This window comes from Anopheles darlingi, chromosome 2, assembly GCF_943734745.1.
Source record: "Anopheles darlingi chromosome 2, idAnoDarlMG_H_01, whole genome shotgun sequence".
Classification (NCBI taxonomy): Eukaryota; Metazoa; Arthropoda; class Insecta; order Diptera; family Culicidae; genus Anopheles; species Anopheles darlingi.
Genome location: NC_064874.1, coordinates 33,630,262 through 33,647,596, shown reverse-complemented (window position 1 = coordinate 33,647,596; position 17,335 = coordinate 33,630,262). Strand labels below are relative to the sequence as shown.

Sequence of the window (17,335 nt, the reverse complement as noted above, 5' to 3'; positions counted from 1 at the left end):
TAAAGTTGCTATTGTGGCTGGGCAATGGTTACGTTGAGTGTAAAGAAACTTTCTTTGCGATCAATTTGCAGAGCTCGGTTGGAAATACGCTGTATAGAACTGTCAACGCACATCAAAATTGTTGTTAAACATTCTGTCGATTCACAGCTATTCATTTCCGACGAACAAACACATTTTTTTTCTTCTTTTATTCAACTGAACTGACGATGCATTTACTTCTAATGCTTGTTGGTGTGTGCTGTGAGTTGAAAAACAATGTTATCATCGTGCAATTGAAATCAAAATTCGCAATAAAATGACAGCCAATGGAAGGTTCTTTACTGTGAAAGTTTGATATTATGTTAAGGTCCACAATCCAGGCAAGAATGTTGATAAATTTTCAATAATAATATCTAACTTCTAACATTAATTCTAATCAAATAGATTTTTATGTAGAGAGAGAGGGAAAGAGAAAGAGAAAGTAGAAGAGGGAAAAAAGGAAACACTAGAGAAATAAATGATGGAAAATGTCTCGAAAACGAGAAAATAGTCGCGAAATGTTATAAGATACCAGGCGCCTCCATTGGTCATCCGTTGGACCGCAAACCATACATTGACCACTCGTCTTGCGACTCTTAAAATGGCAGCAGTCAATGCTACTCTAAAAAGGAGTTTTTTGTTAAGAGATAAGAATTTAGAAGTCACTCGACCAGCCAAAGCCGCGTACGCGCCACATTCAAATGCTGAAGCCAGCTAGCGACTTACTCTTAGCCCACCTTTCAGAGCCCACAAAGAAGTGTATAGGTGTATCGCGTATCGCGCCCCGAATTCATCGGAACAGGCCACTTGCCACGCACTGCCACGAGTGCCACGAGCCAGGGAGTTCATAAATTTGCTCCTTTATCGTTGAAATATTTATGAGAATGACACCACGAGAACGACCGAGGAAGAGGAAGGCGCAGTACCTTGCGCCCAACAGGGACGGTGTATCGGGGTGTTTGGTAGCATCCATCCATCCTGTATCCCCACCCCCCTTCGCGGCACACTTTGCCGTCTTTGCCGCCTTTTCCCGCCGTGATGATGGCACCCAGAAGGGATAAGCAACGCGCAAACGGGGGCGAAGCATAGATTCTGGTTTCCATTTTCTCCGGCCGCCGCGCCCTGGTACGACGGTAGGTTTTCGGTGACTCGGCCATTACTTTCCACTTGGAGGAAGCGGGAGGAAATGGTGCGCCTCGGTGGTTGGTCGTCGGAAACTCATTTTGTATCTATTTGTTAAAGGTTATGGCACTTCAGAGTGCGCGCTCTGGTGTCTCGCGCTCCGGTGAAGAATCTCAGGCACGGGGAGCTTACGTGCGTACCGTGCGTGTGTGTGTGCGTGTGTGTGTGTCCTGCACCCTGTCCCTTTATCTTGCACATTGTTGGCATTTTTTGCGTTGCTGCGACGCGCCGGCATCACGATAGATATAATTTCACGTGGAGAGCACGTCCTCTAACGCGACACAAATGTCCTTTGACCGCGAAGAGCCCCGAGCCGAGTTGTGTGTGATGGCACGTGGCCCTTTTGGATGTGGGTTCGTCGTGGCACGTGAGTGGACTACTTGCCACTGTGTGAGAGACGAGCGGGTTGAACGAAACAAATTGCCACTAGACAGAGGATAAGGCGATGGTGATAGCACGAGAAGGAGGAGGAGTGTGTTGGTTTGTAATTGTGCGCTGGTTTATGGTGGTCACGGGACACGCACACGCCTTTTACCTTTTGCCTGTTGATGCTGGTGACCAGCATCTCAGCGCCCGCGAAATCCCCGAACGCGAACCGGGGAGGAGGATTCCTTTCATCCGTCCACTGCGACAGAAGAAAATGTGCTCAAAATGGCGTAAAATTGAATCAACTTTCGGTCTCGCTCGCGGCATTCTTTACCTTTTGATGGTGTGCGACCGTGTGAGACATTTAATTGATTTTCAAATCGTGCAACGCGTGGTGTTCGTGTCACGGGAAGCATCCTTTTCACTTGCGCTGAACGTTCAAAGTGTCCGCAAGTCTGGAGTGTGCTTTGGATGAAGAGTTATGAAATGAAGCTGCCTGCTGCTGCTGCTGCTGCTGCTGCTGCTGCTGCTGCTGCTGCTGCTACTGGTGGTGGTGCTGGACCGTGTCAAAGGCCATGATGATGAACTCTGACGAGGGCTCTTACCAGGGGATGGCGTATCGTGTCGAGTGTTTTGTTATTAACTTTTGGCACCTACCAAAAAAACCGAAATCCACCAGTGTGTTCCAACCTGAAGCACGTATGAAAGTATGAAACACCAATAACCGTGTCCTGCTGGCGTACCTGGAGAAAGAAAAAGGGAATTGGGACGAAGCGGATGGTCTCAGTGGCGGTGAAAGATTAAACCTAATGCAATCCATCCATACATCAGACATTACTTCCAATCAATTAAAGAGAAATTGGATTGGCCACCGATGTTCGAGGGCCTGAAAGGTCTTCGTCAATACAACGGCCACAAAAAAAAATGGAAAGCCGATGATGGACACCCTTGAACACTCGGTGGCTTCTTGAACCTGCGTTGGCCGCGGATTTTCACCGTATCACACCTTTCCAGCGGCCTGACGGGGGTCGTCCGGATCTGCGTCCTGTTTTCTGCGATTCCCGGCCCCCGGGAACTACGCCGTTGCACCGCGACGCTTTGTACGGTTACGCTTCAGTAACGGAACTGAAATTGATCCACTGGTGCGAGGGGATGGTGGTTATGCCTAAAGGGAGGGGCGGGGGGGTCCGTCCTGTAATGGCTGTCGTCATCAGCTTATCACGCTAGTCACATACACGCGCCGGGCAGAAGCCGATATGTAGCCGCGTAGGCCTACGGGAAGAGACCGGTCGAAGGGAGGTACCAACGTCACCGTTACGGAGAGAAAACGGAAAATCGGAGAAGGAGAGGACGAGGAGAAGACGCGGAGGCATAAATCCAATTTTTCGAACATGCACAATTCGATTTTTATACGTTTGTTGTTCACGGTAATTTGGGTGCTGGGTGTGTGTGTGTGTGTGCGCGAGTGGTGAGAGTCCTTGGATGGTCCTTTATCGTGGCGTCTGAGCCTTAGCACGGGAGTGAAAGAGGGGAGGGGATCAGCCAATTGTAAGATCCTCAGCCACCCTCAGGTGTGCCCGGGGTCGTAAAATAGAGAAAATTTTATTAATCGTAAATCGTAAGAACGACGGCGCATTAAGTGGAGCGAGAGCGAGGTGGACTGGACGTGCTGGAGGGTGCGGGCGGGGATTTTCCTTCGGAAGGTCCTCGGAAGGTCCCTGCCTGGAGATGATCCGGCTTATGCGGCTCTGGGTACCGTCGTCTTCGTCGTCGGCCTGAAGTAGCCAACAGTGCGACGTGCGTATTTTGATATTTATTTTTTTTGGCCCGTGAACTTATGTTTCACGCTTTTCGATGTGCCTTTTTTTGTGGGAGATTCGCATTCGCAAGGTTTTCGGTTCTCGAGTAAGCCATTAAGCCGTGTGTATGGTGCGTGGTATGTGTTCATGCAGCCGGTGGGCATAACACGTTCCAAGCTGGGGGTTTTGATCTACATTCTTTGCCAATAAGTTGTCACTGCATAGGGTGATGGTGAAAAACATTCACAATGTCATTTAAATATGTTTTCTCCTGGGCAGAGAATATTCATCTTAATTGAAAGTTTGCTGGCAATTCAGATCAGTTTGAAAGATAAGGAGCTTTTTTGTCGTTTGATTTTCTCAGCTCTGATCGCACTTGTTTTGGAAATCATTGAGCACAACCGTAGAAAACAACAATTAAAGTAGTAAGATTGAAGTAGAAAAACGAATGAAAATTATTTATGGTTTTCACTTGGCTTGATTGTATGCCATAGTGTAGGCAACACTATTACATTTATTACGCACCCTAACAACATTTTTACATGTATTGTTCAGTACAAAATCACACGTAGTTTGAAATATTTCATCTGTATGATCTGCTTGAGGAGAAAGTAATTATCAGTATCTGCATACAGTAAGAATGTCCTTCATGTGGTTTTTACGAGTAACATAATTTATTTTGACCGTATGTTTCGATGTCTTTTATACTATGTAACATGGTGCACAAATAGAATAGCTATTTGCTATTTCTACTTAATTATTAGCAAGATTTCGAAGAAGAATAATCAATCTATAAACTATTTTGGGATTTCATTCTCATAAACAGTGATGTAGATGTAGATATCGTTTATAATATTCTCAAATCAATTGTTTTGGAATCGATATCTCGTGCTATCATCTGGCCAAAAGACGACTTTTGTTGTTGTTAAATTGTACACAGAAAGTACGAAGCTGTCTATTGCAATCACCGATAGATGTAATCTACCTAATATAATCCATACCATCTAGATCAATGCCGCTGCAATTTTTGGACAATTCCCAAACAATTTTCTTAAGTAGTAATACCTCGTAAATGTGTCAGATAAACCTAAAACTAACATAATTAATTCATAGAGCTTTCGTTCCTAACGCTATGCTTCGATGAGAGCCTTGATCTTGAGCTGGATCAGCATTTCGGATATTTTGAAATAGATCTGACATGCATCGGTCCGAAAGTTCTTCTCGGGACGCCGCCGCCGCCACATCATTCCTACTAATGACGTGGACGATGACACGATGATAAGGTAGAAGCAGGTCGAGTGTCTCAAGCTTTACCACGCACCTAACCATCAGCTGCTCACATGTCACAGCTGCAATATTGCACCACTGCAGATGCACCACTCTCCATGGGTCCATGTTTTGCAGCCTTTTCGTGTAGCGCCCCCGTGTCATGATTGCATGATGCTCCCCGTGGGGTTTCATGGTGATTATCGCCAATTTTTTCCCTCATTTTCTCCACCATTTTCACCCCTCTTCAAAACGAGCTCAACCGTGTTGTACCGTGGCAGCTTCAACCGCGACCAACATGCGCTGCGCTACCATACCACCACTACTGCAGCTGTAGATGATGTTGTTGAGCTGTGTAGCTTCTCGGAACGGTCGATGCTAGCGCGCACCGAAAACGCACCGAACCTTATCCTAAGGTGTACGAGAGCGGGAAAGATCCGGCACACCGTTTGGGCATCTGCGGACGATGCGGATTCTGGTTTCTGCATGGATCGCCACCCTCCACGGATGTGTGATGGTGTGTGAAAGCGCCTCACCTCCGCGCAGCGAAAAAGCTTATCATTAACCGTACGGCTACTAGCCGTGCTCCGCAAGTGCTTCCTTCTGCATCAAAGGGTTCTTCGGTATTGCTTCTGCGGTGGTTCGTTCGGTTCTTTCGCTGCCGCCCCTCCTTTTGGAACTCTAGTACATACTCCTGCTGGCCATCGGATCGGAGCTCGAGGTAACTGGAGCTCAGGGCCGCCGCCGCCGCCATCGACGGTCGGTCGGTCGGTTCATGGATTCATCCGATCCTGTCGTGCGTAAAATACAAACTAATTACCGCTCAGGCGATGGAAGATGAGAAAAAGAAGGATGGGAAGAAGAAGCAGTAGCAAAAAATGCAGCCTAAGGCCCCATCCCTGCTCCAATACTTTCTCGGATGGAACCGTTTCCTTCATCGCCACTTCTCATACCACATGTGCGCTCGAGGGATCGAAGGGAGAAGAGGAAGAGGAGGAAAAAAGAAAATGTTTGCTCTTGGCTTGAGGCGTAGGAAAAGGGGATTGTGTTGTGTTGAGGGAAATCGAGTTACACATCCACACATCCACACATACACACACACACACACACACACACACACACACATCCGCCAGTAATTAACGTGGCCTCAAGTCAAACGAAGCTATTAGCAAGGCGAAGTCCTAGGATCAGCAAACAGTCCCAAGCACCAAGAAGCGCTTTTTTTTTTTTTTTTTTTTTTTTTTTACAAGTGTAGGGCGGGAAACCTTCATAGGCACCTAGGGGAGTACGAGAGTTCCCTTCGGTAGTGTGGGATTTTTACCCACTAAAACGCCCCTTCCAATGCCTTTAGCCCCCTTCGGTAGTACCTTGCGGCATCCTTCAAAGGGGAGGCTGGGCGGTAAACGCCCCATTCAACATCTACTTATGTTCTCGCAAATAGGTGTCTCACTGAGATTGCCCCTGGCTTTCTATCCTGGGCAACCGGTCTTCTTTTTGCCACTCGGAAAATAGTTTCCTCATCGCATGGCTGATGAACCTATTCACAGCATCGAAGGCAGCAGGGTTCTGACACATTCGTGTGACAATGTCATCTACCGAAAAGTCATCTCCAATGCTCCTCTTCAGCTCCTCTCTTGTGTCTGCGAACCTTGGGCAGACAACCAGAATGTGCTCTGGAGACTCCACAGTTCCTTGGCAGGCTGGGCAGTACGGTGTCTTGGTTCTGTTTATCCGGTGTAGATAATCCCTAAAATAACCGTTTCCTGAGAGGAATTGGGTTAAATAGAAATTAATCTCCCCGTGTTTTCTGGTCACCCATGGACCGATTTCTGGGATTAGGCGATGCGTCCATCGTCCGCTTTTGCCTGCGTCCCATTGACTTTGCCATTTCCGCATTGAATTTTGATGCCCATATCGACTGCCTGGAGTGTTTCTTCCAGCGTAGCGCTCGGTATCTTCCATGATCACTAAAGTGATTGGCATCATACCCGATATCACACACACTGCCTCTAGTGAGACGGTGCGGAATGCGCTCGCCACCCTGATCGCTAAGAGCCGGTGCACGCGGTCTAGAATCAGCCTGTTGCTGGGTTTTCTCAGTGCTACACCCCAGACTGGGCTTGCGTACCGTAGTGTAGATGACACTACAGTCGCCAGCAGTCTCTTCTTGGAGCCTGAAAGACCCCCTGATCTGTGTAGCATGCCAGTGAGAGCATTCAAAGAATTCCTCGCTTTGTCGCCGCATACTCGAGATGGTGCTTGAAGGTTAGCCTATCATCTAACATCACACCAAGATACTTTATTGCCTTCTGCGGCCGAACCACTAGACCACCGATCGTAACCGATGTCTCTTGGACGTGCTTACTAACAATCAGCATCTCGGTTTTGTTGTGTGCGACAACCAGGCCTCGACCCTTCATCCACCTGCTAACCGCTTCTACCGATCTTTCCACGTTCAATTTCACTTCCTCCAGGGACTGCCCGCAGACCGTCAGGACCATATCATCGGCGAAGCCAACGACCAAAGTCCCAACAGGCAGCCTCAGCCGCAGGACACCATCATACATCACGTTCCAGAGTGTTGGCCCTAGAACGGAGCCTTGTGGTACGCCTGCCGTAAGAGGCACTTCCTGTTGACCTGAATCAGTGTCGTAGATCAGTACTCGATCCTCGAAGTAGCTCCGAAGCATACGGCAAAGGTACTCTGGCACTTTCATGCTGCGCAGCGACCTTGCGATTGCCGTCCAACTGGCGTTGTTGAAGGCGTTCTGTACGTCAATGGTAATGATCGCACAGAATCCTCCACTTTTATTCGCAGTTTCTACCACTGTGCGAATGGCGTCAACAGTTGACCTTCTCTGGCGAAAACCAAACTGTCTACAGGATAGTCCCCGGTTACCCTCCGTGTACGGCGTCAGCCTGTTAAGGATCAGCCGTTCCAGAAGTTTACCCAGAGTGTCTATCAAGCAGATCGGCCTGTACGCCGAAGTGTCTCCAGGATTCTTGCCGGGCTTGGGCAGCAGGATAAGCTTCTGCCGCTTCCAGCAAACGGGAAAGCTACAATCATCCAGACATTTCTGCATTGTTTTCATGATAAGATCGGGACATACCTCTATAGCAGTTTTCAAAGCTATATTCGGGATGCCATCAGGCCCCGGAGCTTTGTTCGGCACCATACGCCTGGCCGCCTGCTGTAGTTCTCCGATCGTTATCTTTGGGCATTCCACTTGCTCCTCTTTGTTGTATGGCATTGAGGGCCACACACATAGCTGGTGTGCTGGAAATAGCTTGCTAACGATTGCTCGAAGTCTCTCAGGGCAAGTTTCTCGTGGAACGCTCCTACCTTTGAGTTTCTTCATAGCTAACCTATATGCTCCTCCCCTCCATAGGTCTAGCTCTGCCTCCCTGTTTAACTTACGAAGGCTCTCTTCCTTGCTAATAGCAATCCGTCTTTTCAGTGCTGACCGTGCAGCCTTATAGACGATTTGCTTCGATACCCTATCTGTTTCCAGCTTGGCACGTTGCATATCTCTCCTGGCATGGAGGCACTCTGCACGAAGATCGCTTAGCTCTTGGGACCACCAGTGCACCAAGAAGCGCTGTTAAAACCAAACGGAGCAACCATCTTCGATGGTGCTGGAAGTGAGCTGGCAAGATGGTTGGGTGGATGGGAAGTAGATGGATTGGAGAGAGAGATGATCATACAGTACCACCGCTTACCGATGGATATGAAATGGGCCTTTTGAAGTTCCTCCAATTGGAAACTGCCTCACATGTCACTCGCATGGAGTCGGTTTACGGATTGACGTAGACAGAAGAAAGAGGACCTTAGGCGTAGTTGTACCTAGAATAAGGTTGAATGAATATTTCATATATCAGAAATACTGAAGTGCATGTCTGTAGATGATCGACAACGAATCGGACTCTCAGATCAGTCAGTAGGAGTCAGGAGCAGCATTGGTTCTCTCCCGGGGGACGATACGACTTTAAACGTAGTAGCGGCAAGGTCCTTAAGCCCCTTTCCTTCAAGAACCATCGGTGCCTATGCTCCGAATGATGTAAATACCAACCATGCTCCTCCTAAAGGGGGAGTGTGATAAAAGATTCAAACTTATGACAGTGAAGCGACAACAGGGTATCGGATGGTACCCGGAACACAGAGGGACAGGGCACAAGCTAAGGGCCCCTTGAGGTGTGTTGAGAGTTTCATGTGCCCCTTTTGAGTGTGTGTGTGTGTGTGTGGTACAGTGCCTCCCGGAAAGAGGTCTGATCCCAACACTGACGTTACCGTTTTACAATTAATGGCAAGTTCGTGGCTCGATGGAAAGAGACCAACAGTAAAGTCGTCCCTTGCCTTGGGATTGGGATTCTGGGGGGTTTTTCAAGAATTCCTGAAAAGCTTTTCTCCAAATGTCTCAACCTCGACTGTCTGCTGCATGCCTCTGCCTCCGGCACACGGTCCGGTAATGGTTCCAAGGGCCATACCGAAAAGGGGTAGTAGTCGTCGTCATCGTCGCCGTCGTTGGTGTTGTCGTCGACCAAATAGCATCAAACAATCGTAACGATGTTCGGTACCGTAAGATTTCATAACATATTTAGTGACCCTTTCACCCTTCTTCCCTTCTACCCTTCTTCCCTTGTTCCTCTTGTCTGTCCCGTGGTTGCGTTTTATTTTTATCCAACGTACCCCAGGACCGTCGGTTGGTTTCTTGGGCGATACTCGTCTTGTGTCGTCCGTTCAGCCGTCCTGCGGTACCAGAATGTCAAAGCCATTGGTGGTGGTGGTGGTGGTGGCGGCAAAGGGACACAGGGACTCTGTGTGTGGGAAGGACCATCATTTTTTCACCTTAATATAATGTTTATGACATAAAAGCGTATGGTAAGCCTGTTTTTCTTTGACCTGCCCCCGGGTCTAACCAACCTCCGGGAACCTCCCTTCGATAACCACCGGACCATCACTCGCTTGCTAAGGGCTTTATCATCAGGACCGTAGCTGGATGCTGGTAGCTGGTGCTGACTGCTGGTTTGGCTGTGGTGGTGGTGGAAAGTATGAAATGGAATGCTATCTGTGGTGTTTCCTCTCTTTCCTCATCGGTGAGCTACTGGAACTGGAATGAGCCTAGTAGTAGTGGTAGTAGTAACAAAAGTAGCAAAAGAGCCGGAAGAAGGGAATGGGACGCACAAAAACCTCATCGCTACGATGTGCTACGATGGACAGTCGGACTCTCGGACCAGGGTTCCGGCGAGATGGAATTGTGACCAGATCGGGCTATAAAACTACCTAAATATGTTATAAATTTTTCATGATATTTCCGAACGCTCCCGGGCACACACACACACACACACACACGACACAAACCTTCCTTGGCGTGTTCCGTGTGGTGAAGGCCGGATTTGCTGGATCTGCCGGTTGGTGGTGACCATGTTACTTTTACCCCCTTCGGCCAGGCCACCAATTTTCACCAGCGTAACAGCAGGCCCATTTTGCTCGTCGTTCAAGAAAGAAAGACGCCCCGGGCGTTAAAGCATGGAAGAATGGTTTGTTCTGAACCGTCCGGGAACCACCGAGAGAGAGAGAGAACTGTTACTGATGTTGGGTTGTTGTGGAATGTAGTATACTTCTTGTATATGGAATCGTCATCGAGGCAGCAAGGCCGTCGCGTCGATTTTATGGTGTATAGGTGCTATTTGGTGAATTTCGAGATAATAACGTAGCTCATCTATACAGTCAGTGTCTTAGGGTTTCGTTTATGAAGGGATTCGGGAAAACAATAACAACACTTTTACGATCAGTTAATGTCGGGGGCTAGTGTCTGATGAAGCTAGATGCCAAATTTGGCTAGCTAGTACGCGTTAGGCAGCCAATTGGACATCTTTCTTTAGTCTGGGGGAAACTTATTTTCACTAGAAATGGGGCAGTGGCGTTCAACAATAAAGTAGAGTGTATGCTGATGCATTACACCAGTTAACTGCGGGTATGGCTAATGGTAAGAGTTTCTCTTCCTATTGAATATCGATATATGATTCCCAAGTGTGTCTTATATTGTTCTTAAGTCATAATGAAATGCATGATGGACTGCCGTGAAAGTTTTAAAAGCTAGATCGATGCAAAGGGGTTGCCTCAAATTGCTTTTAAATTTTCCAATACAGATCTTTATATAGAAATCTTTTGAATTGGTATGAGTGATTTAACTTCAAGCTTAACTCAACGGACGAGTATGTATTGCATGAAATAGAGCCATATTTCTCATAATCAAAGACACAATAACATTGACTCTCGCATAAATTTTCCGTGCGATTTGCCTAATAATCACTTTTACACAATGAGTGATCAGTAGAATGATTGCTTTACAAACTGCTGTTTAGAAAGATTACATTAAAAATGTAACTATTCATATTTTATGCATAGTTCTGTTCCGTCGGCTATTTCCATATGTATTTTCGCCAGATATGTATGTTTTCTGTCTCCGCATCGTGCAGTGGTAAGCGGTTTTTCCGGAAAAGCCCAATCTGGCTTTTACTATTTTTGGACGAGCTCAAACATTTGAAACATCCTGTCTACTAGTGGCTGGTGATTAAAACCCGTACACGGGACGGTTTGTCACAGATTGTAATGTATGCAACACGGGCCTGATGTTATGATTCCCACCCATTGGGTGCGCCGCTTCGGTGGCAAAACGACACGCCGACCAGCCAGCCCGACGAACGCTCGCCTTTTATATGTTGCACTCGCTCACAACGGGGACGGTTGGCGCGTATTCCATGCCCACGGCCTGGTCACCATCCCGGGTTCTCTCTTTTAATGATAAATATTCATTCGCATCACAACGCGAAAATCACAAAACCTTCTACTACTACTACTACTGCTACTGCTACTGTAGGTTGATGGTTTCCGCGCACATGTTGCTTTGGTGCGACCTCAGCAAAAACTTAGCTGCACCACGAACACACCTTGACCACCTCGGAGCGGTCGAGTGGTGAGGAATTCCCGGAATGTCCCCTACACACGCCTGTTGTTGCCTGAAAGATGGGGACAGTTTTGAGAATCGATGTGCGCGCATCTGTTCAGCTAAAGCAGTAGTGCAGCTGGATTTGGCATAAATTTGGTCATCCGCAGGCGAACGGAACGATTGAGTCCAGCGAGAGAGTAAGAGAGTGACAGAGAGATCCCCTTCCCTTCCCGGGGCAACATCCACTGCCTCGTCGGATGGTCGTGTACGGATGGTCAATTAATGAATAATCCTCATCTTTTTGCTGTTCGAGTCGCGACGAATCTCGCTCACCATCACACATCACCCACGGCAAAAGCGTGGCATGGCGCGGAGGTCGTTTGTAAATTTGCGTTGGCATATGCTGTCGGCGTCGGCGAGTTGTTTGACAGTTGGCTACATTCCCGCGGTTCCCGCACAGTACAGGGGCATTCCAGGGGCGCGCTGCTTGGGCGCTTTGTGCCTCCGAAACTGATGGTTTATGCAGGAGGTTCCGTGCAGGAGCTAGGCCGATGGACGGATGGATGGATACATGATGTTTGCTCAGGGTTTTTGGTTGGTCAATCGATGCTGCAACAGTGTAGATGCCGTGGGGGTTGTTGAGAGAAACTTTTCGTTTAGACTCCGCAATCTTTCGCAAATGATTTTCTTCTACTTTCTTTTTGTAAAATGTGTTAGTGTAAGCCAAACCCAAATTTTCTCCTACAATCCAAACTCTCAGCTCACAGGATAGAGGAGTTTAAGTACCTTCTCCGGTTACATTTATTGCAAAAGTTTGCACCAAAAGCCCCCTTTTTAATTCTAAAGCCAATTACTTACCCTCGAGAAACTGTTGCAGAAAGTTGGGGAGGGGTTTTCCTTTGGATTTTGGTTTTATTATCGAAGGTTTTGCACAACATGGTACTGCTACTAGGGCCAAGAACTGGTCAGGTCAAGAAAGTTGTCCAAAAACTCCTTAGTTTAACCGAGTCTCGGATCGAGAGTTCAACTATTCTAATCGAAATCCCGGCCCCAAATTCACATCTTTCCATTTTTCTTCTCTCTCCTTTCGTTGCAGGTAAGCGTCACCCGGGTACCCCATCAACTGTAGAGGACCTCTCGGGATCATCCTGGCCACTTACGGAAGTTCGCGTGTAGCGGCCAAGAAGTTGTACGTTGGACCCTTAACGTTGGTTCATCATCAAACGGGGTGTTGAAGACCGCACACCACATTGGCAGCAGCAGCAGCAGCGGCACGGTGGTAGGAGCGCTTTGTGGACCACCCTCTGTATCCTCAACCCTCTCTCTTTCTTTCTCTCTCTCTCTCTCTGTTTCCACTACTTCCGTAGCTGCCGCACCTTCTGACACCTGAACAACACCTTCTCTCGCTGCATTAGCCTGTTAAACATGTGTAGCTGCATTTCGAGTATCTTAATACCCTTTCTCGCTCTTTCAGCTCTTTCAGCTTCCTCTCTACAGTATCTGTCAGATTTCTTCTGCAACTCTGCATCTCTTTCTCGCATCTCTTCCTATGCATCTTACTACTCTTACTACACTATACTTATGACACTATCTTACCTCTCTAAGATACTTTCCTATGGTTACGAGGTTCTGTCTCAAGGTTCTTTCTATTTGTTGGCTTATGTTTTTGGTTTTGGTTTTTTCGCTCCAATTTTCCACTTCACTTTATCTGCTCTATTGGCATTGATATCAGTGCTAGTGTGGGATTGTAGAACAACATTTTGCGAACTTTTCCCCCCTAATCACCGGCCACCACCAGGAGCCTCCATTGGGCGGTCGGCGGTGCTTTGATATGAACGAGATTGCCCCTCGTGCTCGTGTTGTGATAGTGAAGTTTCTGCATATAATGATCGTTGCTAAAACCTAGCTATCAACCGTACGTGCGACGTGCATATCCCCTGGACATAGGGGATGAGGGTGCAATACAAAAGATAATCCACCAACCAACCGTAAGGGGGGATAAGAGGGGGCTGCAAATTGATCCATAATGTTCAACACGTTTAGTTGCGGTGTGCAATTGAAAGAGATTGAGCTTCAGATGTCTCTGTGTCTGTGTGTGTGTGTGTGACGCGCGGGGCATCCCTAATCTGGGATTGTTCTTCACGGACTGCACCATCCCCTTCGGGGGGCGGGGTGCCTGTTCTACTCCACGGGGGTGCAAATTTAACGAGGACATTTGCTGACGGCATGACTCTGGCTGGCTGGCTGTGTGCTCGTTCTGTAGTGGTGCACCTGTACACGTCAGCGACCAAAATGGCGGCCCCCCGGTTCCGGAAGCGGAAATGGATCTGGGCCCACAGTAGTAGCAGCGAACACAATGGATGGCAGCGACCTGAATCTCTGGCAGCCATCTTTCCGGCGGCTCGAAAGCCTGCGGTTTGAGCTGTGTCATCGTGTTGGCCTTCCTCTCTCGCTGTGTCTCTCTCTCTCTCTTCCTCTCTCTACACGCGTTTATAGCGCGCTGCTGTGTAAACGGACACTAAAATCGTTCATGTGGTAACGAGGCCACGGTATGGGGAAGGGAAGCAGGCCCGTTTGAGCACAAATGGTAACCCGCAGCAGCAGCAGCAGCAGCAGCAGTAGCAGAAGCACCAGCGTCATCATCATCATCGCGTATCGAGCGCAGAATACCGCGTATGCTGCTCGTGTAACTGTTGCTGAATGATCGTCATCGTCCTGTCGATGTCGTTGTCGTTGTCCTCGGCTCGGCACTCGGAGTGGTGGATGGAAGAACCCGCATGGAACCGCAGGAGTTTTCATTGATCCGGATTTCCATCACCGCTGCGCTGGCAAGAGTGGTTCCGTCATTTCGACTAGTTTCATGCGGCGTCCCCTCCTCTAATGACTCCTTCAAATTTGTTGGCGTTCGGTGAGAGTCACCGGGTGCCGATGGGTGCTTCAGTGATGCCCATTATCATTAGGGGGGGGGGGGGGGGGGGAACCTCAAAACGCTGTATAATGGCAGGTGGTGGTGGTTGTGGGTGGCTGGTCCCCCTCACTGAGATGATGATCAAACAGATCTCGCACAATCGCCAGATCAACAATCGCGTCCCCGATTCTGTTTGTATGTGTGGTCGTTATGTATGCTGTGTAGGCGCATAGTTGAAGTGTAGCTACGAGGACGAGGATGAGGAGGAGGAGGAGGGTGTTTCAAATGAAAATCCAGAATCCACACCACACGAGGGGAATGGAAATTGGAAATAATTATTTTCCGATTAGCTGGCATCGAACTATTCGTCCCCGTCCAAACCCCTTGGCATCTCAAAAGCCTCCCTTTATTGGCTCAACCTTTGAACGGTTGAATGACTGAGCGATGTTGATAATGATGGGATCAGCAGCAGCAGCAGCATCAGCAGCAGCAGCAGCATAACTATGTAACTGGACAACACGGTCCAGTCGATACGCATTTTGTCGCGTCCGCTGCTGATGGACGGAAATGAGAATGTGGTGAGCCGTTCTGTGGCGTAGTGGTGTGGACCGAGGGGACACAACGCGTGGAAAGCTAATAAATGGCCGACCCACCCCGATGCCCGATTAAAAGTGACCAAACCACCATTAGTTTGCATGTGTGCATAAGCGTATAACTCGATACGGGATGGTTCGATCACTTCGATTGCAGTCCTCGTGTGTGTGTGTGTGTTTCGCGGCTGGCTGTCGACGTGCACAAATGATGGGAAAATCAAAAGCAATGAATGTTTCGATTAATGTACCGCTTCCTGCCCGCCACGCCATTAATGATGTCGAACATGGCGGTGGTAGCAGCAGCGACAGAGGGTTGCGTTAATCGTGCCAATTTTCAGCAACGCTAACGCACATTAATGGGATTGCAATGGGAGGAAGGTGGCCAATGAGCTGTTCGAGTGTTCGTGGTGGGGGATAGATTGACAGAACACAACGCTGGGCTGGGGCAGCAGCTCTTTTGGTTGTTGTTTTTTTATCATAAGCTTCATTGGCGGGAACTTTAAACATTATGATTTTAGTCTTTTTTCTCCTCTCTCTGTAGCTCTCTCTCTGTTTTTTTCTCTCTCTCGCTCTCTCTCTTTCGCTTTGTCTCTCTCTCTCTCTCTCTCTCTCTCTCTCTGCATCTCTCTTTACTTCTCTCAGTCTGTCTCTCTCCTCTAGTGTTTAGTATATCATGCTGTGTTGAAGTGATAGCCGTTGAATCCTTTCCTTAACCTCGTCTTTTAGTCGCTTCTCGATAAGCTGTTCTATTTTTTCCTATTGTACAAACAATTTTCTCTCTCTCTCTCTCTCTCTCTCTCTCTCTCTCTTTATCTCTGCCTCGTTATACCGTTACCTCTACTTATATTTGATTAACTTTAGCACACTGCCTACTTCGCTATGCCCTTCTTCTGTCTTTCTTTGCCCATAGTGTTTTGCTTTACCTTTGGCTTCACCTCTCTGGCGGTAGTCACTGCGTTTTTCTATCTGTGTCCTCTGTGAATCTCCCACTTTCTCTCTCTCTCTCTCTCTCTCCTCCACTGAAACTACCTTTCCACTTGAAGCCACCTATAACACGTCCGCGCCCGCGGTCCGCAGCGACGACACATTCCGGCGCCTTGATAGCGTTTGTTTTTCAACCCAGCCCTTTTTCTCTCGTTTCTCGTTTTAGCGGGGCCTTAATCTTTTCGAGGTAAGACACACACACACAGATACCCACCCAGAACGTTAAATATTCGTTTGGAGAGAAAGAGTGATACATTATTTTTGTCTGAAATTCAATATTTTATTAGAGATGTTCTGGATTGTACCGATATCTGGTGAGAAAAATCGTTGGTCTGTTGGTTTCGAATTTTCATAGTACTCTAGTATCGATCTGCATAATATTATCTACATCCCAAGTCCTTATCGCTTAAGAAGTTTGAAAAAAAAACCAAAAAGTGGTGCGTCTGGATTACATGTTCTCGATGCATTACAATATCTTATCAAAATTCAGAACAGCACAACTCTTTTGGTGACCAATTCTGGCCTTTTTTCTCAATCTCTAGCTTCAAATGGTCAAGTTGCAGACTGTACAGATCCAGATGTAGTGCTTGACCATACCGAAGCAACTCGTGATACTAGATTCCTATACCCGGTTTATTCTATAGTATCTTTAGCCCTATGCGATGCTACGAGCACTGACTTGTCGCTTTATTTCGATAATTTCTTCAGTTTTTTCCCCATTTTTCATGACCAGACTGGGGCAGAGGTACATTAAAAAGGTCTCAACGAATAAATGATGGCACAAACTGTTGCAGTATCGACACCATTGTATTTCTGATTTATATTTTGCCCTTATAACAGCACAAATTGAAATGTCTGATCCATTTTTCTTACATTGCCTTCCATTTACGAACACCCTGTAACTTAAAAATGATTGGAACAAACCTGTAATTCAAAAACGCTTTGAACAAACAGCAAACAGCAACAGTCCCTTCACCCTGATGGCGAGCATTAGCTTTAAATTGTTTTAAATTAACTTTGCACGATATCGATCTCCACAATCATCTACGGGGAAGGTAATCGATTTCATTTTCATTTCCCAAACCGAAACCTTGTTTGTTTCCGTTGTTTTCCATTGTTTTTTTAGGCGATAATCATTCCCATAAATGTGGCCTTCACCGGACATCACTTCACCCCGTTGCCACTTTTGCGCGTTTTTTGTTTTTTAGCGATTCAATCAATCGTTTAGAGTTTTCTCCCCCTTTGTCTGCCCAGTTCATCGCTAATCAT

General features: G+C 47.4%; 1 protein-coding gene across 8 annotated transcripts in view; it reads left to right on the top strand.

The window, feature by feature from the left end:
* The window catches only part of LOC125949124 (polypyrimidine tract-binding protein 2), a 229,430-nt gene that overhangs the window by 57,817 nt on the left and 154,278 nt on the right, over positions 1–17,335 (top strand). For 7 of the 8 annotated variants that reach the window (XM_049675866.1, XM_049675865.1, XM_049675861.1 and 4 more), the window contains one exon: positions 16,233–16,253. The exons of the other annotated variant lie outside the window; for it this stretch is intronic. In XM_049675866.1, coding sequence (XP_049531823.1) covers positions 16,233–16,253 — 21 coding nt within the window. The remainder of the gene's footprint in view (positions 1–16,232; positions 16,254–17,335) is intronic. 8 annotated transcript variants of the gene reach the window in all.